The sequence below is a fragment of the Leptidea sinapis genome, chromosome Z (genome assembly GCF_905404315.1).
Source record: "Leptidea sinapis chromosome Z, ilLepSina1.1, whole genome shotgun sequence".
Classification (NCBI taxonomy): Eukaryota; Metazoa; Arthropoda; class Insecta; order Lepidoptera; family Pieridae; genus Leptidea; species Leptidea sinapis.
The window spans coordinates 12,933,489-12,957,267 of NC_066312.1; the positions used below are offsets into that span (position 1 = coordinate 12,933,489).

Here is a 23,779-nt window from a genome sequence, read left to right on the forward strand (position 1 = left end):
ACTAGATCATAAAATTGTTTGCGGAAAAACATACACTTACAATCTAGAAACCTTGGCAATACCGTCTAATGTCTATCGTATCCTATGGACTTGCATCCCGTGCCACAAAATAAAATAAAAAATCTATCGTGACGCTTAACTGGTCAATTTCTACCGCGCTTAAACTTTTAAAAATTTAAATTTTTTGTTGGGTTATTTGTTACTTTATTTCTTATTTAGTTTAATTAAAAAATAGTATCAAAGCTAACTGTTAAAAATGTTTTATCCTATTGAATCACTGCGTAGAGGTGGACGTTTCCACTTGTGTTGGCTAGCTGATTCTTGGCCTCGTCGTTTTGCAAAGATTAGGGCTCCACAAGTTCGTTCGCAGAATATTTCTGCATTATGGTTAGTGTTTAAACCCTGTGTGCTGAGTTTTACTAGAATTGTGCTCTTATTTATTGAAATATTTACAGTAACCACTTACTCGAACTTATTGCCCAAGAGTCTGGAAATCCTTCTAGAAGGTTTTCGTTGCGTTTGAGTTCTCAACTTATGCGTGGACTAGTGAGGCTTTACGCAAGACAAGCAGAATTATTAGTTGGTTTGTATCGTTTATAAACCCCATTTTTGTACTTCAAATTTAATATTGAAATCTTTAAATATATTTGGCAACTGTGTATGTAATTTTCAGGCGAGCTCTGGACTATCAGAATAAATGTAACTGCACCGTCTAGGAGGTTATTACTGATTTGATTACTCAGATATATACTTAAGAATTAAGTATATTATCATACTAATGATAAATAAAATTTTAGCCCGACAATTCAAAGGCCAAAAAGACTAAGTTTACCTAGACAACAAGAAGAGGTAGAAGAGGTGGGGCCCAATCTAGAAGAACTAATAGAGGTAAATAATTCTGCATACATTACTTGAAGGAACTGTTCCTTACATGTAAGATACAGCTACAATTAAGTGAACCTGTTTGAACTGAACCTCAAAGACTGCCATTGTTTTTTAATTCTAGAACTCAATATGAATGTTGATTAATTGGAGGTTTTTGTTTATTTTCAGAATGCTGGTAATACAGTGGCACGTGTACAGGACATAACACTACGAGAAGTAACACTACCAGAGATTCGAGTGTGGGATGTAATTATTTTCTCATTGTTACACATTTATGAATCTCTATAAGTTAATATTCCTATTATTATTATAAGTAATGATACCTACACTTATAAGAATATATTATTATACTTCAAAATAAAATCCAAGACAGTTACAAAAATGGCTGTAAATGCATTTCTAAAAGTCACATTTATTAAGGCTTATTAAAAGATAATTAACAAAACTTACATTACTTTTATGTATTATAAAGGCTGGTTTTTATCCAATTCACACAATTTACTCAAAAAAAAAATAACTAAGACTGATTTGTATTTTATTATTACCTAACCACAGTAAGAATATTTATCAAATTTTCATGAATTATGTATTGATTTTGGTACTAAGCTCCTAATTGGATGTAATTCCAGAAAAATGTTCCAAACCACAATCATGTCAAAATTGAATTAAGAACACAAAACTTACGGACTGTCTCAATTTACAGACTGACAAACACTGGCAGCCCTACTGTCACAGTAGGGCTGTCTTTGTCTCTAAATGACATCATGACTTAGTAGCCCAACCCACATGTATGGAATACCCTAATATTTATTAGACTTTAAACACAAATTCCTTAAAATGTGGTTTTTGTGGCTTAGAATGTTTTTCAGGAACTGTGTCCAATTGTGCTTAATATACTGCTTTTTTGTCCATTTGAGTGATCCTGATTCTATTTCTATGAAAGTACAGACAGGCATAAAAATTCATCTATTTTCTCAAAATTGATTCCTTAAGAATTCTTTTTGATGTTATCTCTAATATACTAGATACTACTACTGTTTCGGAAACAGATGGAGCTCTGAGAAAGAAGAAGCGGCGCAAGAAACTCTCCCAGCATTCTTATTTTGCGCTCTATTCAATAAAAAAAATACAATATTGTACAGTAATTTCTATCGCTATAAAATAATCATAATCTAGTCCCAGGCTGTCTGATCACTTAGGTATTCAGCTGTGGAGTGATAGGATTTACAGCCATTAGAGCCATTTTTTTATAAAACATTAAATTAATTTAAAGATAATGCCTGAACGGTGGCTGGGACTTAATTATAAAAGTGTATACATTTACCCTTAAAGCTATTATGTATCTTATGAAGCCTAATAGAATTAGTTACAAGCCATTAAGAGCATGCATAATGTAAGTTAGGTGACTGCCAATCAGCAGTGCAAGAAGTTACACATTACACATATACATTTACTTCAGTGTACGCTAGAAACATTCGAATTGTATATATATATATATAAAATAAAATTTTTTTTTCACTTTAAAAAAAGTTTTAATAGATATAACACATTTGTAGACACACCCATAAGAAATCATGTAAGGTATACCTTACACAGTAGACATATATACATATGTCTACAGTGGTATAGCCATGGGGATGAGTTTGTTCTTAATTACTTACATATTTCCTGTGTTATGATGGTCAGTCTGTTAGTCCTTCAGTTTGAATATTTTTCACAGCCTTTAGGATGTTACATTCCGTGTTGACAAGGTCATATTCTAACTGGGTAAAGTACATAATCATAGATCTAATATTTATGTGGAGTGTAATTATGTTGTGTTGGGGTAATACTGGTATGAAGTCATTCCAGTTCAACAGTACCCTCAAGTAGGTTGTGTTGTTGATGGCACCTTCTAACTCTGCGTCGGTAACAGGGCGCTTCTGGGTGCGGGCGGTCTGCAGCCATGTCCCTTGTATTTAGTTTTTAAGATCTTTATTTTGATTAACCATCCTCAAATCTTGTCTTCATATTCATCGATTTTGTTCGAATAAAATTTAATGTACGTTGTAGTTCTTCTCTTATGATTTCTCGAACTCCCGCCGTATGTCCATTAATATCTGTTGAGTAATATTATTTGCTTGTTGTGCACATTTAATGATACAACTTCCCTGTCGGTGTTCTCTTCTGCATCCATATCTGGCAATATGCGTGACAGTCGCTTAAATCTTGCAACATTTGTCAAATTTTTGCATTTCCAATCAACGGAGTCTGTTGAATAAAGTGCACTTAATTGGAATCGAGAACTTTATTATTTATTTATAGTTTCTAGCATTTATAACACTTGGCAATAGTTGTGTGTTGTTACAGTGCAGACACCAGATAAAATATAAATCTACTACACACTTTACTGTAGATTGATATTATTGCCACAACCCAGAGAGTTGACCAAAGCAAACTAGATTTTATAAACGATGTGACGTACTCGAACGGTTGGCTCAGTTGGAAAGAGCGCTCGCACGGAACGCGAGAGTTCGTGGGTTCGAGTCCCGCATCGTTCATAAAATTTTGTTTTCAGTTTTATTGTGTAGCTATTCATAATACTCCCCGTGACAAATTAAGTAGAAGTTCTGGTCCATCAGATTAAAAATCGCTTGAATTTGGAGTCTAGATGACTGCGGAAGTCGCTCGACATGTTGAGGCCTCGCAGTGTTTTGATAGTAGGCGAGGCATTATGGTTGGAATGTTGTTGATAGGTGGTGAAACGACAAATGGAGTTTTTTGTAGTTAACCCGAAAACTTTGTGTCATGGGCATTAACTCGACGAAGTTTCATTTTACTTCATACCGCGACCTTTTCAAGATGAGACTCAGGAAGCTCGTAGGTACGATGAAAGTTTCCAGAGAAGAACCTTGTGCAAAACACGATTGAAGGCTTTCGCTACCTCAAAACTAACCTCCAAGCTTTCCCTTCCTTTCAATGGCCGCCGCCATCGATACCATCGATAAGATCGCTACCCATTCGATCATGAGGGAAGCTATATTTCTTTTTGGTGGATTAGTTAATAGATAGTATCCTAATTGGAGTATTATTAGTGGTATTGTGCAATTTAAAATGTTGATTTTTTTAAAAATAAATACGCGACTTGATAAGCACAGACTAGGCCTGGTCGGAGGCTTAATAGATGTGTGACATTTTTAGTTGGTTCAGTTATTGTTATATACAACATACGAGATATTTTCTGCAGGAGAATTTCGGTGAGCTGCACCCCGACGAAGCATTGAATTTGTTTATGGACGACACGATGGAGAAGATGTTAGCCCGCGAGATAGGTGGGGCCGGCCCTAGTGTGGACATGACAGCTCTGGACATTACTGTCGGGAGGTCGGGGGACGTGTCACAGCTTGCCGTCCGCGACGCCCGCGCCCTCATGGAGAAAATTTCCGAATACGAGGTCTCCACACTGAATAAATGTAAGTGAACTGATACCCTAAGTAAGTATTTTTCAATCTTATTTATTTCGCGACCCCATTATTACAGTTTAAAATTCTGACGACGATTGTGAAGGGACAATAAGATAAATACATAATTTATAATATAATTAACAAGAATATCCAGTGATGGCAAGGATAGCTCTAAAGAACTTACTTAGTAGCAATCGCCACTTCATACCTGAGTAAAGTGACATTCTCTACGAGAAATAGACTTCAATTAGAAAATGATTTGATTGTTAACATTTGAAAAATAGCACCACTATTTGACAAATTATTGAAAAAAGCAAAACCTTATTTTCACTTAAATTGTGTTTTATTATAGTACTCTTGCTTTTGCCGACATTCCCCCAAATAAGGCTTCCTCCGTGATCGTGACCTTCCTAGGGGTCGTGACTCACAGATTGAAAAACACAGACCAACTGTTTGGATACCACACTGTTACGACGAGTACGACACCGTCAATCGAGTTACAAATACAATGCAATATCATATCCTGCCTCGCTAGCTGTGAATCTTCCTTTTTTGCTTCAGTATATCGTATCGGTATTTACTATTGAACATTATAATATTTGAAAGACTTCCCGCTAGATAGCCATCACCCACATGCCATCAGATAGACTAGCAAAATGGTTCGCCATAGTATAAAAAGTTCTTAAATGTTAACCCTAAAAGTTGTGTAAAGTAATAGTTATTTATGCAACTGTTGTGTAATAAGGGGTATTAAAACACGAATATGGATTTATCTCACGAGGCGAAGCCGAGTGTGATAATAGTATCACATGAGTGTTTTAATACCTAATTATCAACAGTTGCATACAAGACTTTATCTACACCCAGAATATGAATCCTCTAAAAGATTCTGAAACAGTTAGCTTAATGCTAACATTAAAACACCAGTCCTAGTAGTAGCCTAATATCATTAATTACTGATTATATACAAATAAACTAAGTATTAATGTATCAATTATTTATTTTAGTAGTAATTTACATTTTATATAGTGCAATAATTAAAATTCACTCGAATATTCAGCGTTTAAAAAGAATCGCTCATTTTTGTAAACAAAACAATAAAAATATCGAAGAAAAATGGCGGAGATTCGAATAAGCTACTTTTTTTAGGGCGCGCGACGTTCTGGTAGTGTGGAACGCGCATAAACGAAAATGTTCTTTTTTCAAAATTCATACAGATACCACGCATCGAGCAATAAGAATGTGGCTGAATTGAAACTCTTTGCGCATGAAGGGATCGAAAAAAAAACATAGGAGTGTTGTAATGAAATTCAGTACAACATTACAACACTCGTTTGGATGATGTAATGGTTATTAAAACATTGGGTGTTTTAATGTTGGCAATAAGCTAACTGTTTCAGAATCTTTAATAGAGGATTTAAAGCATTGGTGTAGATAAAATTGTTTTAATTAAAATTTCAATGCCTTGAGAAAAACTGAAAGTACTGAAGGAACATAATTAAAGGCATTTTACAAAACAATCTTAACTTAAATTAAATTACATAATACTGTTGAGTTTAGTTTGATATTAATTAAATTACAGATAAATTTACAGTTTATAATTTAAGATATGTCATAATCACAATTAAAAAGAAAACAATTAATAATATTAATAATTTAAATTTGGAAAAAAAAAACCATAATAATTGTTAGTAAAATGTCCTAAATTATGATGTTTTAAACAAAGTGTTTTATTTTCTAACAACGTTTATATAATGTTAATATTATTTTTCATCATAAACGTATTAAAACATTTGTATACTGAATACTAGTAATTATCATGTTTCAGCCACCGGTGACAATCTTCGCCCTTCTGTTGATCTGCACAAAGGTATACACAATAACGAATATAATTCTTATTTGATCCTTACTTTCTCGTTTTTCGTGAAAGCCTATTTTATTTTATTTTTTCCCAGAAATTCCCGAAACATCCGATATCCTGTCTCCTGAAATTCCTGTTCCTGGGGAGAAGTCAGTCTCTAGTAACCTTATACCATCCATTATTCCTATATTATGTTCTATCCTGTTTTGATGTTCCTAGAGTGATGCAACAATTTGCTAAGTTTTGATACCTTAAAATGTTACACAGGAAGACCATTCCAATAAGGAAAGTAACATAATATTATGTGTAAAAGCAATTAAATTAATGAATTAACTGTTAAAGTTCTCAAGTAGAGGACAGACACTAGGAATTGTGCTGCAAAAGTGTTTGGAAGACAGTTCGATAACATAAATGTAGTAGATAGTAGCCGCGTACCGGCAAAGCATTTGGCACTAATTATTGTTACTTCAAATTTTAGGGCTAGCGTAATTGAACCGACGCGGACGCAAGAGAGAGCAGAAGTCCTGAATATGTCATTGGAGTCGATTGCACAAAGCGTAAGTACTTATCTATATTATTTTATAATTCTGTAGGCTCTGTCTGTTATTACTTATTTAATATTTAAAAAAAAAATACACTGACAACAATTCTACGAGATTTGAATTTTTTGTCTTTCTGTAGGATGTCCTTGTTCAACCCAATAACAATATATGATGAATATTGAAGTAGTTAGATCATATTTATGGTTGAGTTAATTAGAGAAATTGATTATAATATCATCGGCTTACAAAAGGAAGTTAACACACAATCCTTCCATAACGATCCCACATTCGATTTCTCTCATATCATTCATGCAGCGATCCATGAATAAGTTGAACAACCAGGCGAGGCTACATAATCTTGTCTGACACCTTTGGAGATATCAAACCTGCCGGTATAGGCGTTAAATACCGGTGTCAATATCTCCCTTCAAGAACTTAACGGATAAGAGGAATTTTTCTACTTTTGATCGAGTAGGTACTGTATAGGCATGGGTACGCTTAGCTACTACATCTGAAGTAGTTTTTATTTCTAGGGTAGTTTTTTATATCTTGCCAGCTTAAGTCAAAAATATACTTTTAGGAATTGGAGAGGGAGCTGTTGGAAAAGAAACGGAGGCGCAAATTGATTATTGATAGAAGTATTAAATTATCGTCAACCTATATGCGATCGCGTATTCATAATATATATGTAGAAGTGCGCGCTGAGGTTAGTTAATTAATATAATTATGAATTAATAACTCGATATTTTACTTTTTACTTTTAATTAATAATTATTACTTTAATAATAGTTCCTTATTCCAGAAGACGCCTTAATACGTCACTGTCCTTGTATGTGTGTGTATTGTGTCATGACACGTCTCCTGGAATAGGGACATTTGTAACCATGTCTGGAGTTTCGTTCATCTTAAAAATAATGCAATCTTCCCGTGGAGGCCCTATCCAAGTCGACATTAAAATACAACAGATGGCCTCCGGGATTTTGTAATGCTGTCTTATTCACGGATAGCAACTAAGCTACTATAATGAACCATTTGCAGAAGGTTCTCATGAAAATGGTTCCTTCGAACTCATGTTGAAGCTGGGAGGTATTGGAACTCCCAATTAACTGAATTGCCAGGAGATGCATTAATCCTTTTTCTACACGCTAACTGCATGTAATTATCTCGCGTTATAACGTGGTGGACATAATTAGAAATACAAAATTGTACCTTTCGAACAGATGACAATATCAAGACATTTGTTATTGCCACCACCATGCTTGATTATGCTCCTTGTCTATTAATAATAGAAAGCATGGTTTATTTCCGTCTGAATTTATGTTTATTTTTGTTTCATCTGAGAATAACACTTATTTCCATTCTCGTACCGTCCAATTAACATATTGTATTGCGAATAATAATCGCTTATGTTGGTGTTGCTTGATCTGCAGCGGTTCCTTTCGAGAAATCCTCCCAAACAGTTTAGCTTCCACTAATCTTCGGTTTACCCTTTTTGAGGAGACTTTTTTAGTCATTAGGTGGATAAACTTCACTTTTTTATCTGGTTGGAGCTTTTAAATGAGTCTTGTTTAGCAACACGTACGTATATCTTAACTGGGCCTGTCCATTATAATAATAGTCAAATAGCATTAGAATCTTTCTTTACAGAAGATCTCAAAGGGTCAGTTATTCTCCTGTACGTCCACATTTGATTTAAATGCAAATTTACAATTATTTGTCTAGTTGAAGCGCCAAACTCTTATTTTTCCCCATTTTCAATAATACTTAATGTACACAAAGTTCCAACTTGATGTTCAATTGCCGACGACTCACTTTTTTTATTTCAGAAAATGGAACGAAAAATGTATTATTTTCTAAATTGATTCTTATTTGCGCGCAAGCGGTCAAGTAACATAAAATAGACCTACAAAGGTTTAAAATCTTTTTGTGATTAAACGTTATATATAGCGATACTGCGTCATTAGTTTATCAACCTAATTACAATGGGGACACCACTGACGTTTCAACAGATTGCTGAACACGATCGCTGCAACAGAACGATTGCTGCGAACCAATTGTTCGCAAGGCCCGCGCGAGAGAGCTATCTACCTGGCAGAGGTTTGGCGCACCAGCTGAGCCAGATGTACGAGTGCAAGCTCAGTGCTAAGCGGAATGCGCCGCAAGCTGACCCTCAAATGGCGGTATGGTGTGCTAATTTTTATTGTCATTATCATACTTTGCAAGGCTGAGGCGCTGGTTTCTTAAGCCGGTACGCGAGGGCTGACGAGCCGGCAGCGGACCCGAAGTACGATGGCAATCTTGGTGCGCGGTATGAAGTACCGTGCGCTAACCGAAGGTGTCGTGCGCCGATTGATCTTTATTGATAAACTTCAGGAGTCCGAAAAAATGTTGTACAGATAGGCTAAGTTATCGCATCTCAACGCTGTTGATAACTGGGCTAAAAGTCCCATGGTCCCGTAAGTACGTTTTAGGTACAAACTTATTATTACCAATCTCTTAGTACGAAAGTGAACACTGGATGAAAATTAACACTAGGGTTTTTAATATAATATCTAATTGTTCTTGTGTTAGTGAGTTCAATAAAAAACAGTTTCAAAGGGGCGGTAGCGTCATTATGCTACAAAATAAAATTAAGTGTGAGTGCAGACTGGATACAGTAAACTTAACTATTGAACTTCTAAAATTTAAAAACAAAATTTTATGAACGATGCCGGATTCCGTGAGAGTTGAACAAAGCTAACATAATTTTATAACGAGGCGGTACTCGAACGGTTAGCTCAGTTGGTTAGAGCACCGCACACGGAACGCCGGAGGTCGTGGGTTCGAATCCCGCATCGTTCATAAAATTTTGTTTTTCAAATTTTATTTGTGTATTAATACTAGAAGTGAGGGTTATCACTTTAAAAACATAACATATTGTTTATTATTATTGAACTTCTATTAAATTGGCCTACATATTCATAAAGGGCATTTATTTTTCACAAAATTTATTCCTTTAGAATTATTTTTGATGTCATTTCTAATATACTTGATACTACTGCCGCTTCGGAAAGAAATGGCGCTCTGAGAGAGAAGAAGCAGCGCAAGAAACTCTCCCAGCATTCTTCTTTTGCGCTCTTTTTAATACAAAATATACAATATTGTACTGTCATTGCTATTGCTATAACATAATCATAATCTAGTCCCAGGCTGTCCGATCTCTTAGATATTCAGCTGTGGAGTAATAGGATTTACGACAGAGCCATTTTTTTATAAAACATTTAAATTTATTTATAGATAACGCCTGAACAGTGGCTGAGACTTTATTACAAAAGTGTATACATTTACCCTTAAAGCTGTTAGGATCTTATGAAGCCTACTAGAATTAGTTACAAGCAATCCCTTATTTCTAGGTTTTCGGTCTTCTTCTCGGTATAACATTGAAACTCACTATTAAGAGCAAAAAGGTGACAATTTTTGTGAACGTATATTAAATTTTCATAAATGTGCTGACAATGAACAGTCATAATATTTATTTCTTAAAATTTTTCTTTGAGAGACTGTCTATAACCAAGCTGATGTATAGCACGAACAGCTGTGTTTTGCAGAGCAAACACTATATCAATGTCATCAGTAATAGTATAGTCATCAAAGTAACTGAAGTATACTAATGTAGCGGTGGCAACATTCGTGTACTCTCTAATCTTTCTAACGGCATATGCCGCAGAGAGCTAACATGATACCCAAGAAGACCGTAGTGTCCACGAGTTCGAATCTCTGGTCATGTATAAGTACGTGGGTTTGTACCTCCGCTGTGTTTGGTGTAATGAACCGTAAACACTTTGTTTTTTACAGTTTAAGTGCAGATGATTCCTCTCAAACCAACGCACTATCTTTGAGAGTGCATTGTTTACCTCGTCATCAATATCTTCACTTTGAAAATAAGTGAAGTATCATCAGCAAACAATACAATCTCATGGCTATCATCGACAAACGGTAGATCGTTAATATATATATAAGAAACAAGAAAGGATAGAGAAAAGAACCCTCCGGAACACCTATTCCTACAGGTATATCCGAAGACCGTTTGCCATTTACATCGACTATCTGAACTCTTTCGCTTAAATATGATTATAACAGATTCAGGGCTCTATTTTTTATTTCATAATGCTTTAGTTTTACGAGTAAAGTTTCATGGTGGACGCAGTCAAATGCTTTGTACAAATCACAAAAAATGCCCAATGCAACCTGTGACTCTTCCAAGGTGTAAAAGATGTGCTCAATGAGTCTAGTACCCATTAATGTTGATGAGCCCCTAGTGAAACTAAATTGATTTTTGTTCAATAATTAACAAAAATGCATTTGTAGCTGTTGAAGCAAAAGTTTTTTAAAATTTTACTAAAAACAGGCAGCACTGAAATAGGCCTGAAATTAGCAGAGTCAAAAGAACTGTCCGATTTAAACAAATGTATAACTAATAATATGCATTTCGAGGTCAGGGAACACACTCTCATCTATGCATTCGTTAAATATTATTGCTAATTCAGGTGATGGTCATGTGAAGTACGTATTTTACAATATAAGTCGAATGGCCCCATAGCTCCTTTGTATTTTTAGGTTAATTAACTTGAAGATTTTTTGTATATCGCCAGTGGCGTAACTATACCATTTGGGGCCCGTGGCAAATTGTTTTGATGGGGCCCTATCAGTGAAAAGCATCACGTTGTACTCAGTTTAATTTTAATAAAATTCGAGATTTTCAAATTTTAAAATATATATATATATATATATATATATATATTTTACACTATTTTCAATTTAAATTTATTAAAATTTATTTTCTATTTTTTAGTTAAATTTTATATGAAGCGTGTTTTTTAGTTTTTTTTTAAACTATTATTTATTTTACATATATCGCTTTTTCTAATTCTTATAATCTTCTAGTTCTTCGTTCTACGACTTTTGTGGCTACCCATTGTTGCCCAATCATTAATACAATTATTGTTGTTTACTGTTACCGTTACTAGAGTAAAAATCCTGTCTAATTCCTCACAGAAGGAATTGAAGACTAAGTTGGTATGTTATGGCATTTACCAAATTATTTCTAAGCCTCTCAGGACGGCTACTAGTAACTGGTATAATCGTCACCTGTTTTGGTCTGACATTGTCAAATCCTGTATTTACTTTTTTAAGTTGCCCACTATGGTCGGACTGAAGATTATTAATTATAAGTTTACTAGTAATAGTAACATTTGTAAAAATATTGTCTAAACAGGTTGCTGTCGTAGAAGTGATTCTTTGTACAGCTAGAGAAAGCAATCATAATATGTGTGTATTAGTCCACCGTACGTCCTCTATTTGTTATTTGAATCTGTAATGAAAAAAGGCCTTAATCATATGTGGAGGTTTCAAATAAGAAATAAATGTCTTATGTCTTTTTAAATCGTATTTAAATACGTATTGTATTTAATTAAAATTTTTCGAACAAAGCAACAAAATCACTGCAAAATCTGTCACCTGCCCTGATAATATGATTTATATGATATATTTGCTACAGAAAGTTTATAAATTGCTTAGAATCAGATCATTGTGGACAACAACTAGTCATATCAATCGGAAGACCACAGCTTAGACCGATAACGAAGATGAAATAAAAGAAATCTATCAAAACTATATTTTTAGTTTTAAAAAGCTTTATTTCTCGAACGGGGACCCCAAGCAGATGTTCCACAATTTGTTTTTAGCAGAGAAAAATATTCATGAGGATACCTTACCCGTGGAATCAATCAAATTAACCAACTACCAATACCAATAGTTTTATTTGCTGATAACACGCCACTTTTATTCTAACTATAACGGAAAGACAACTCGGTGGATAGCAAAATGCTTAATGATTAGTGTGTTAAACGTATTAAATTGTATCACAAATTGTTAAATAGTTAAAAAACCAATTGTATTCTATTTCAACTACCAAATGTGAAACAAACAGAGGTTAAGGTAATGGTAGATTCTAAAACTCTGGAGTTTATAGATTCGACTGTTTTTTTTTCGCATTAACCATACATAAAAGAATTCAATGGTGCCCACATATCAGTAACTTAGAAAATAGATTTAGCTTTTGTCGTTAAAAAGATCAGTTGACCGATGTAAATACAGCTCGTTTGGTCTATTTTCCGTACTTCCATAGCATTATGTCATACGGTTTGTTATTGTGACGAAATGCTGCGGTTATTCATAGTATTTTTGTGCCCCAATAGAGGGCTATTATCATATGCGACCAAGAGACTTCCTTCGGGAAACATTCAAGTTCCTTCCCTCATATATATGAATATAAAATTATTGTGATTTGAATTAATTAAATTAAAGAAGAAATAATATACTGTACGTGCCGTGTAATAAGTTAGCTAGAGTTAAAGGCTCCGTAATACGTCTTGGTATTTTATTTTACAGTAACAGTACCAGACAGTATACTAGGCACTAAGCACAAATTCAAGAAGTATATTAATGCTTATTTGACAATAAATGTATAGTGGATTATATAGAGGATAATAATGCATGCTTCTGCGGAGACCACCTAAAATTGTGTAATATTATATTAAATAGGTTAAGTGTCATATGATTTAAAAGATGGGCTTAACGTTTATCAGTTCCTCTCCCCATGGCATAGCCACTTTACGAACTTATTACACTTTACAGAATGTTCTTGGAATATGCTATGTTATTCTCACTCCCAATGGTAAATAAATATACTTCTATTTCTATATATTTCAATCTTATATTGAACGTTTCAGAGATCGCTGGGAGGTGTTGAAATAAGGAGAACAGATAATAGAGAAACATTAAGAAGAAATTCGGATGAAATACAGCATACGGTAAGATAGTCGCATACTATAGTTGTAGAATTGAAATGAAAGGAAGAAGAACAAATTAAAATAGCCGATTTGTCGACACAGAAATTTGAACCAATCAAAGAATTCCTTGCACTCACTTTCACCTGAGCAAAATATATTCAGCACAACCTTAACTCAGCCACGCTTTTACGTGGCTCATTCTCAGAACAACGATATTTCTTATAATATTGAGAATATTGTCGCATTAATTTTGTTGCTAAAATTGCTGTAATTAATTAATTAAAGTCAATAAATTGTTAAAATTTGTCACAAGTTAGCGTTAAACTTCATCATGAGTTGATGATGCTTCATGAGTTTTTGCCGCTTAAACAGTACAAGCCGTTTTTAGTGAATTATAATTATAACGATCATCACGTGTATGTTTCCAATGCACTTTGTTGTCCACGTTGTTACAGGCGAAAAGAGCAAGACGTAGCGTCGCTGTATCTTACCAAAATGTGCCGATGGAAGTAGACGAGATTGGTAGGTGTCTTTAAAATTATCGATAAATTTAATGAAATCATTTAAGTGTTGCACTTCTGCAGATATTTGTTATATAATACAGTGGCGTGCCTAGGGTGTCAGAAGAGAGCAAGCGGAAAGATACAAAGAAAATTTACATACTTAACTATATATATATATATATATAAATGAATTGCTGTTCGTTAGTCTCTCTAAAACTCGAAAACGGCTGGACCGATTTGGTTAATTTTGGTCTTGAATTATTTGTGGAAGTCCAGAGAAGGTTTTAAAGGTGAATAAATAGGAAAATGCTGCTAAATTAAATAAAAACAACAAATTTGTTTTTCCTTTGATGTGTCCATACATAATTTCTATGAGAGAATTTATTGACGCACGGTTTGACAGTTCTGCTGTGAAACAATTTCATTACGTCAACAGGGTGCATAATTTACGAAGTAATTTTTGATGTTATGATATATTATTGACAAATTCATGTAAAAACATTATTTATTATATACAGAACAACGTCTGTCGGGTCAGCTAGTATAAAATAATTAGGTATATATATTTTTTCCAGAGCAAAGTTTTTGCCACTAATTAAAGGTTTTGCACAGTTTGAATCATCACAAGACACTACTATCTCCATTATCAATAAAACAAAAATAAAAAAAAAGTTTTCTATAAAAAAAATTACACAACCTATACAATAATAATTAACTAAATGTTTCATGGTCGCTCTTGTTCTAACACTCAACTCAAAATAATTTCAAAATGCTAATCTCTGACGTTGTCCACTGTAGTTATGCGAATTGAATGCATGAAATCGCAATGGGACAACGTCAAGTCCGAGCAATCCTGCTTTAATTCTTTATACTAACCTATTAAACCAACCCAGGGGTTTTTAGATAGATATTGATAAAATTTTCTATAGAAAAGAAATAGATAATGTGACTGGATAAAATTTATTTACTCAGCCACGTTAGAGATGAAAAGAGACAACATAGCCAACAATGAGCAGACGTTTGGCGAGGTGGAGCTTGCAGTCCTGCCTGAGCCTGCGCCTCACGAGACAACCGCCGGGCTGCAGGTGAGAGTTGTTGAGACTTGCTTATATGTTATGCGAAGTAGGGCTGGTAGGCCTGTCCTAACGACCGCACTTAACGAGTCGACTGTCTGGCTGCGGGTTAAAGTTACTGCTCTATATCATATTAGTTGGAGACGGATGATGTGGAACAACGATCGAGTTCGTGCAGCAGATCCACCTCGATGTTTTGCGAGATAAGGCTGGCTACTAATTAGCTTAACCATAATAAGTGTAGTACCAAAGTGTAAATAATGTTTTCAATTTCTTGAATCCCGCAGAGTCCAAGACTTCGGCACAGTGAATGTATCGAGTCAGCACAGATCAGCACAGGACACTTGACGAACAACGAGCAAATAGCGTTTAGCAGACTTAGGTCGATGTTAGGCGAAGTGGGGCTGGCCGACCTCCCGGCTCCCGAACCTCACCAGCCGACCGCCGGATTGCAGGTGAGAGTTGCTTTTCTATCTGATATTAGGCGGGGGCGGACGATGGGGAACAATGAGCGAGTGTGGGCACCAAACTTTCTTCGATGCTTCGCGAGGTGGGGCTATCATGCTTGATATAACGAGCGGAGGAGCGCCTGGTTGCAGTTTGCAGATGCTGCTCATGAGATTTCATTGGGGCTGGCTTATAATTTCTTTAACTATAATAACCTTTAAATTAAACAAGGTATCCGTCTTATATGTTTTAAAATGATAAATCCCGCAGACTGAACGTAGCGAGTCGGCGAACGGAAGTCCGGACAGAACTAAAGTCTCACTTGGAGACTCAGTGACTACAACCAGTTCTATGACGTTTGTGAGGTAAGACTGGATTGCGATAGTTTATTTTACTTCAACACTCCGTCGACGGACGTAGCTTAATTTTTCGATAGCATATAATTAAAATTTTCAATGTTCATCCTTGCTACCTTTCGCATGCGGATTATAATTGACCCGTCTGAACATGTGCATTCGTATATTCCATTCCCTTAAAAAACAAACTTGATAATGATATTATTGTTAAATCTACAGATGTGAAGCTTACAAAGACCCTCCGTCTTGTCTCAAAATAGCATGTTGTACCTAAGATCTACTATATGATATAATGTTAATATCTGGGAGTAATGTACCATCGTTTCAAATGTGTAGTTTACCGAATCATTTTCTTATATAAATCAAAATTATCTGCTCCATAGGTATTTAAATAAGGGATTTAAATAGTCTATGTAGCAGGTGTCAGACCAATGATTTTATTGATAACTAACTAGCAGCGAAACCATGCTTTGCAAGGATTAAATTATATCACACAATGGTTATAAAATTAGTTTTTCTATCTTTTATACGTACATTAAACCTAGGTACCGTTAAAAGTAGGTAAGTCTGAAATAATGTATACGAAATCGATTGATTAATTATTAATTTATTAAAATAATAAATCATATTCTAAATTAATTTAAATGTAAAGTTATGAATTATTGCAACCTTGAATCAAGTTTCATAAACGACATCTTTTTTCGATTTCAAAACAGAACTGAGTGGGGTTCAGAAGGCACCATGATCAAGATATGGCGGCTGCTGTCGTCGGGTACACCTCAATCGATAACTTTTGAGCAGCTGCTGGCCGAGAATCCGGCCGAGTATCCAGGACATAGGCGAATAATTGTCGCGAAGTGTTTCATGTCGGTTATCAGTAAGTATTATTGAGAGCAAATATTATTTGCACAGGCGTGGCATAATATTCACAAATTATAAAATTGATGATAAAGAAACACGTTTTCATATTGTTCTGGGAGTGTGATAACATTTATGAAGTCCTGTTATTATACAAAAAACACATGACAAATAATCATTTAAAAAGTAACCAGAATATGTCACCGGTCCTCGAAGAGATTTAACCCCAGGTGGCTACTCTACCAGAGTCGGAGAATCCCTCCTGAGGATTCTCGCTCGGGACGCCGGCCATCGTATTTTGGAGAGGGCATAGAACCGCGCAAGTCCGAGAACAAAAGAGGCAGCAACACCACGGCAAAATGTCGACTTTTGCAACATTAGGGGAATGCACTCCAATTTAAACGTTATTCATCTTGAGACCTCGTGTTTCCTTACGGAGACGCAGATATCTCAACCTAGCGATATATCATATGTAACGTACCTCGGGCTAAAAATTGAGCATACTTTTTTCCTCAAGTTGGAGTATGCGTAGGTACGTTAGGGAGGATATACGTGTTCAGACAGAAAACAGTTCGGCGAGCTCTGTTTTCGATGGACGAACGACGATGGAGAAGTGGAGCGGGCTGGATGACTTTGACTTGATTTTGTCGTGCTAAGAACGTGTGCCCCTGAGTTTACGCCGGTGCTAACGCATTTATTCGGGCATTCATATTCAAAAGGCGTAGTCCCGGACTCATGGAAGTCATCCCTTGACCATCCGATCCAAAAAAAGGGGGACAGTTCGGATCCAGCAACTACAGGCCTATATCTATTACTTCTCTGCTGTCCAAAATCATGGAGCTCTTGGTATACCTATAGGGTCCCCAGTTGATCAAGAATGACAGCAGATACGTCCTTCGCCAGGGTCGATCGGCGGGCCTTCTGGTGTACCTAACACATAGATGGGCGGAGGCTATGGATAGCAAGCAAGTAGGCCTGGTAGTTGGCCCGGAGACAGCGAAGGCCTTTGATTGTGTATGGATTAAGGCGCTTCTCTCAATACTTCCATTATTTTGGCTTTCCGAGAATTTATGCAAGTGGACCTCCAGCTTCCTCACTGGGCGCAGCATGCATAGAGGTCGTTGTCGACAGTTATTGCTCGAATCCGAAGCCCATGAACGCTGGAGTTCCTCAATGGTTTGCGCTATCTCCTACACTGTTTCTTCTGCATATCAATGATATGTTGGAGTACCTTGTTGTTGGAGGATCTCCAATGATTTGCAGACGATAGCACTGGTGATGCCGTATACACGGACCATGCAGGTCTCTCGGAGAATCACCGACGGGAATGGGGTAAAATTAACCTTGTCCCTCAGAAGACAAAAGTTTGCGCGCTTACCACAAAAAAAACATTTGTCGTATCACTGCTTTTCGAAAAGGTAGGTGCCCTTAAAGCCTACGTAGTATCGGAATACCGGGTCTCGAAATCTCAAGCGATTGCCAAATCCGTCGTCGTCTGGATGGCAAAGCTAAATTTGGTTCGAAGAAGAGAAACTATGCGTCATAAATAGAGCACAGCAATACTTCAAGCTGGCCCACATTCTACCGCTATAAAGATTTTGTTTTTCCTCCTCTTCCATTAAAAAAAAACTGACATTAATATCTATGATATCGTTGTTAAGGACCATATGAATAATAGATCGTTATACATGCCACGCGGGCGCCTTGAACATGTCACTTGGTATCTTTTTATTTTGTCCTTTTAATTTCAACCCAAGAATCTGCGTGCGTTCCCGAGATAAATGCTCTTGACAGACGGTCGGACGGACACCAGAGTAATCCTATAAGGGTTACGGTTTTTCCTTTTCAGGTACGGAACCCTAAAAATTATACCAAATTAGTTCTCAAACACCTCTTAAACCTTGGAAACGATATATAAACAATGATATGTTTTACATCATGATATGGAATTCAATTATTTCTTTACAGAATTGAAACATTATGGCTTCATAGAAATCAGTAAAGTTCCGGGCACAACACACATTCAAAATATATCCCTGGGCCCTCGGATGATAGCACAATTTGCTGCGAACTCAACTGTCTGAATAAAATATAATTCCTTCTTTGGACATAATTTAGGATTTTTAATATTTTATGGAAATAACTTTATTATTAACTCTTTGATTTTATTTTTAATTTAATACTAGCTTTAACTCGCAACTTCGTCCGCTTAGAATTGTTACTTTGGGCAGCATCGGATGTTTTGAACAAAGTTTCAAAAAGGCTCTAAATGTTTATAAATTACTACTTATCAAGTGCCTAAATACAAAGTTTTTTTTTACATAAGAGGGGGCAATCGAGCAAGAGGTATGGGGAGAGGTGAGGCAACCGCCTATGGATACATACGCAACAATAGGTCGAGAGAAGTGTTGCCGTCCTTTAATGTGGTAGTATGCTTTTTTTTTCGTCCCTGTGGTTTTATTTCCGAAAATGACGAATTCCCATAGAAACTTCCATCCCCTATTTCAACCCCTCTATTTATTTTTTCGCAATTAAAGGTTGCCTATGTCCATTTCCAAGCTTATGTATAAAATTTCATCAAAATCGGTTCAGTGTCAAGATTTAGCCGTGAAAGCGTAATAAACAAACTTATATTCACATTTATAATATTAGTATTTAATCATTTTTGTTGTTTTAATACAGTATATACAAACGTATATAAATTATTGATTCTTAGATATGTGGTTATTTTTATGTTTTAAATATAAAGTATTCTTACTATTACCAATAGAAATCCAAATTTTTGTGAGTGTCATATATAAGTATACTATATTATATAAACCCAAAAAATTAAATAGTTATTTGTTCAACATGTGAGCAAAGTTATTTTTTGCTGCAAGTGCTGACTTTAAATCACGAATCGGCGAAGTAGTCTAGAATTCAATTCTAATGTAGACTACTGAGGCCTTGACTACTAGGCACGAGACAAAAAAAAATGTTGCTCTCGTGTGAAACATACAACTTTTCACCTCGACTAGCTAGAAAAGTGTTATAGGTAAGAGAAACAATTATGATAATATTTAACAATTTTTATTATAAATATCAAACCCTCATAAAAAATCAAAAGTTGAAAGTAAAATTACTGAAATATTGCAGATTAAAGGTAACAGTTTTATTTGGAACTGTGATTCATTGATTTTTTTGATTTGATTGATTATTTACTTGCGTATTAGGTAAGATTTCTGTCTCTAGGTTTGTGCGTTTCGGAGGGCATTCAAAAGAGCGTGGTAAAAGTAGACGACTTTCAATAACGTCTTCTTTCGAACTAGAAGGGCGTGAGCTATCCGTCGGAATTTTTAAATTAATTGACTTTATAATGCTCTTGCAAATTTTGGATTAGAATCTTCAATCTTCAGCAACTGTACTGGATTTCCAGCCGCCGTGGCGTTTTAAAACATATTTGTTTTGTATGGACATATTTTCAATGAGAGAATTTATTGACGCACGGTTTGACAGTTCTGCTCTAAAACAATTTCATTACAACAACAGGGAGCATATTTTACGAAATAATTCTTGATGTTATATGATATATTTTTGATAAATTCATAAAAAACATTATTTTATTTATTACTAGCTGATACCCCGCGACGTTCGCGTACGTAAATTTACACCTTGGGTTGCATTACTGCACTTTTAGTACGGATCCCTAATTTTTTTGAAAATGTTATATAGCCTATAACACTCGGGGATAACGTAGCTTCCCAACAGTGAAAGAATTATTCAAATCGGTTGTAGTTGCGGAGCCTATTCAATGCAAACAAACAAACAATCAAATCTTTCCTCTTTATAATATTAGTATAGACATACACAACAACGTCTCTCGGGTCAACTAGTAAAGTATAAAAATAAATTAGTTTCACATTTGTTTTTTAGGTAAAAAATTAATCCAGTATAGGTGCTTAATGATAAAGCTAGTACCGATTTACTTACTTTCATACCAAGGAATTTGTAGTCTGGTGCTTCGTTAACAAATTTTTCAATTTCAGGTGCAGTGAATACTTTAGTTTTTTTAGACTTGTATCCTTCCCAATTCCTTTTTAAAAATGCCAACAGTTTTGGATATGTTTCTATATTCGCGTCACATTTTGTTTTAATAACAGCTTTTAGCATAGAATAAATACTCCATAGCGTACTCAGTTGCCGTGATTTTGATATTCCATGCAATAAGACAACAGCACAGTTTCTGAATAAGTTTTCGCACCTTTTGAAAGTCCCCAATTATTAAATAACTCGTACGCCTTGAGATATTTTTACGTGACTTTTCTGGTATAAAGCTAAATTCAGCATTAGAAACTCAACTCTTGTGGAGTTAGAGAACTAAATTCATCGCTGGACGCACTCATTTTACGTAATATACCTTCCCGCCATTTCGTTTTATAAGTTTATTTTTTTATTTAGATGTTGCGTTCGGAAACTGCAATGCTTGAAATTTTTATGAAAACCAAACACGATATTTTTAAGTAAGCGATAATAATGTTTACTAGTGTTTATTTTAAATATTAAGTCTAAATTTCGATAAGTAACTTATAAATTTTTGTGACAATGAGGTAATACGTAAGGCTAAAATGGGTTTTGGAACGCACCGGATCGCATTTTTTATTTTTTTAACGCAGAGTAATTCCCGGGTGTATGGTCACGTGGGGTTGGAAATTTAAATCACTTTGCCTCACGTTCGCAGCAAAAATGTTTTTTTGTTGTTTTCACGTAGCAATAGCGCCCTTTTAGTGAGAGGGGAAAATACTTTTTCATAGTAGTTGTATTTTCATGTAGTTATTTTTATATGATTATTCATTTGTTATTGAATAAATATTTTATTTGTTATAATGACTCGACTACATATGGAAGTTATTAATTTTTAGTTCTTACTTATAACATTACTTGTTTTTGAATAAATGTTTTATTTTGATTAAAATCTTTTTTTATTTAGCCTATCTTAATCATTTTTTGGAGATATTATATATGTGAAAAATATACTAATGGGAAAATATGGAAGAAGTAGTTGGTTAATAAGACGAGAAATAGTAGGTACAACGAAAGAGTTGGGAAGAGATATTTATGTCTTACCACAGGTACATGTTACATACTCAGAAAAAACCTATCGTTATTGACATAGGAGGAGCGCATTGCTGTAAGGTAGGAAATCAAAAGATAGATTTAGTTTTAACATGTTTCCAGTGTGATGCATTGGTGTTAAGTATATTTGACACAGGATGGCGCTTAGAACTTGTTATGATACTTGGCAGTAATAATAATAAATTTCTTATATATAATATAATAAACCCAAAGCACATCCATAAAATATACAAAATGAATATTAATAAATATGCATACTGAGTTACAAACTAAAGTAGGTAGGTAGGTACAAAATACAATTATTTAATTAAATTTTGCACACTGAAGGTGTGCAAAGCTATTTTCTAATTGCATCTCTATGTGTCGGGATCCAATGAGCTGTCATTGGAGTACGCAGGTCCTGGCCCACCACCTGGAGGATGCTGTTACCAGAGCTACTGTCACTAAAGAGATGTCTGATCTGCCCCAGAAGGAAGATATACGAGCTCTGATAACAGCAAAGAAATCAGGCATTCCCGCCTCGGCGAAAAAGACCCACGCGCTGAGTTACCTCGGAAACTTTATAAGGATGCGGTATGCATAATATAATATAATGATATTGCACCCTTGTGGTGCGGAAGCACCATAATTGACACGTATAGAAACACTGGCAGTATGCCCTAAAATAATTGTTATCGTTCCCGCTCCATGGCGATGTCCTTTCGATCGTGAGTGACGATGTGACCAAGGTATTTGAACTGCCGATCCGCTGTTCCGTTTAAAACACTTCGGAAACCCACTCCGGACCCCTTACACTTCAGCCCGGGAGAGTTGGCATAACTCTCACAGACTGACAGTAACTTTCTGAGAACTTTGATCGACGGGCTAAGGAGCACCATATCGTCCGTATAGCTTAGGTTGTTAAAGCAAACACCATCGATATGGCAGCTGACTCGTGTTCCTCAGCCCGCCTATCAAACCGTTGACGTACACGTTAAACGATCTGCCCTGATGAACCCCGCACTCTGACCTATAGGCATCAGAAGTCGTGTCGCACCACTTCAAATGATTCGTTTGTTCCCCATACCAGTATCTCAACACCTCTACCACTGATTAATGCGTAATTGAGTAATGAGTGCTTGTTGGTACACTAGACAACACGAGTGTTACAATAGCTTATTACATGCATTGTTATATATTACTTTTTCTACGACCATGAAATTAATAAATATACTTATTTATGTGCGGGTAAGAGTAAAAATGGCGCGTGTTGTGGGCGCTTTCTATCACGCATGCGCGATATCAGCTTGTCACTGTCGATACTGCGCAGGTCCGTGTGCTTTTTAACCGACTACAAAAAAGGAGGAGGTTCTCACTTCGTTGGTATGTTTTTTTTATGTTTGTAACCTCAAAACTTTCGACTGGGTGAACCGATTTGGATAATTCTTTATTTGAAAGCTGGTGCTTCCCGTGTGGTCTCACTGTAATTTGGTCTAGATCTGACGACAGCATCCATAAGAAAACTATAAAAGTCTTAAATTTGCTATACATACGTATAGCAAAGTACATAATAAATTTACGAATAACTCAATATCACGTCAACCGATTTCGATGATTCTTTTTTTATTGGAAAGGCTATACTTCAAAGATAGTTTGGTTAGGTTCTGATTACGGAATCCATGACAAAGTAACGGAACTCTTCAATTCTTAGGAGCAAATTAACGATACTCGGCCGAATCTTTTTATGCTATCCGAATATTTAAGTCATCTACCATAACATAGTTATGGTCCAGTAATTGTCATAGCCGAATATGATGATCAATGGGACTCCTTAACGACTTACAGTAAGGGTGCGATCTGTGGCAAAATTTCTACTCTCTGTAATCAAAT

General features: G+C 35.5%; 1 protein-coding gene and 1 non-coding gene across 2 annotated transcripts; both read left to right on the top strand.

The window, feature by feature from the left end:
- The first annotated feature begins 172 nt into the window (after window positions 1-172).
- LOC126979043 (uncharacterized) lies at window positions 173-21,749 on the top strand. The gene is made up of 18 exons (XM_050828221.1): window positions 173-387; window positions 456-583; window positions 674-719; window positions 798-888; window positions 1,054-1,131; window positions 4,112-4,337; window positions 6,157-6,198; window positions 6,284-6,338; window positions 6,668-6,746; window positions 7,312-7,437; window positions 8,741-8,911; window positions 13,502-13,582; window positions 14,017-14,083; window positions 15,037-15,149; window positions 15,425-15,592; window positions 15,855-15,949; window positions 16,657-16,817; window positions 18,767-21,749. Exons 1-18 carry the CDS (start codon window positions 257-259, stop codon window positions 18,880-18,882), a joined length of 1,974 nt encoding a protein of 657 aa, XP_050684178.1. The 5' UTR covers window positions 173-256; the 3' UTR covers window positions 18,883-21,749.
- On the top strand, window positions 9,498-9,572 carry Trnap-cgg (transfer RNA proline (anticodon CGG)). The gene has a single exon. It is a non-coding gene; the product is annotated as a tRNA-Pro (tRNA).
- Window positions 21,750-23,779: the final 2,030 nt, after the last annotated feature.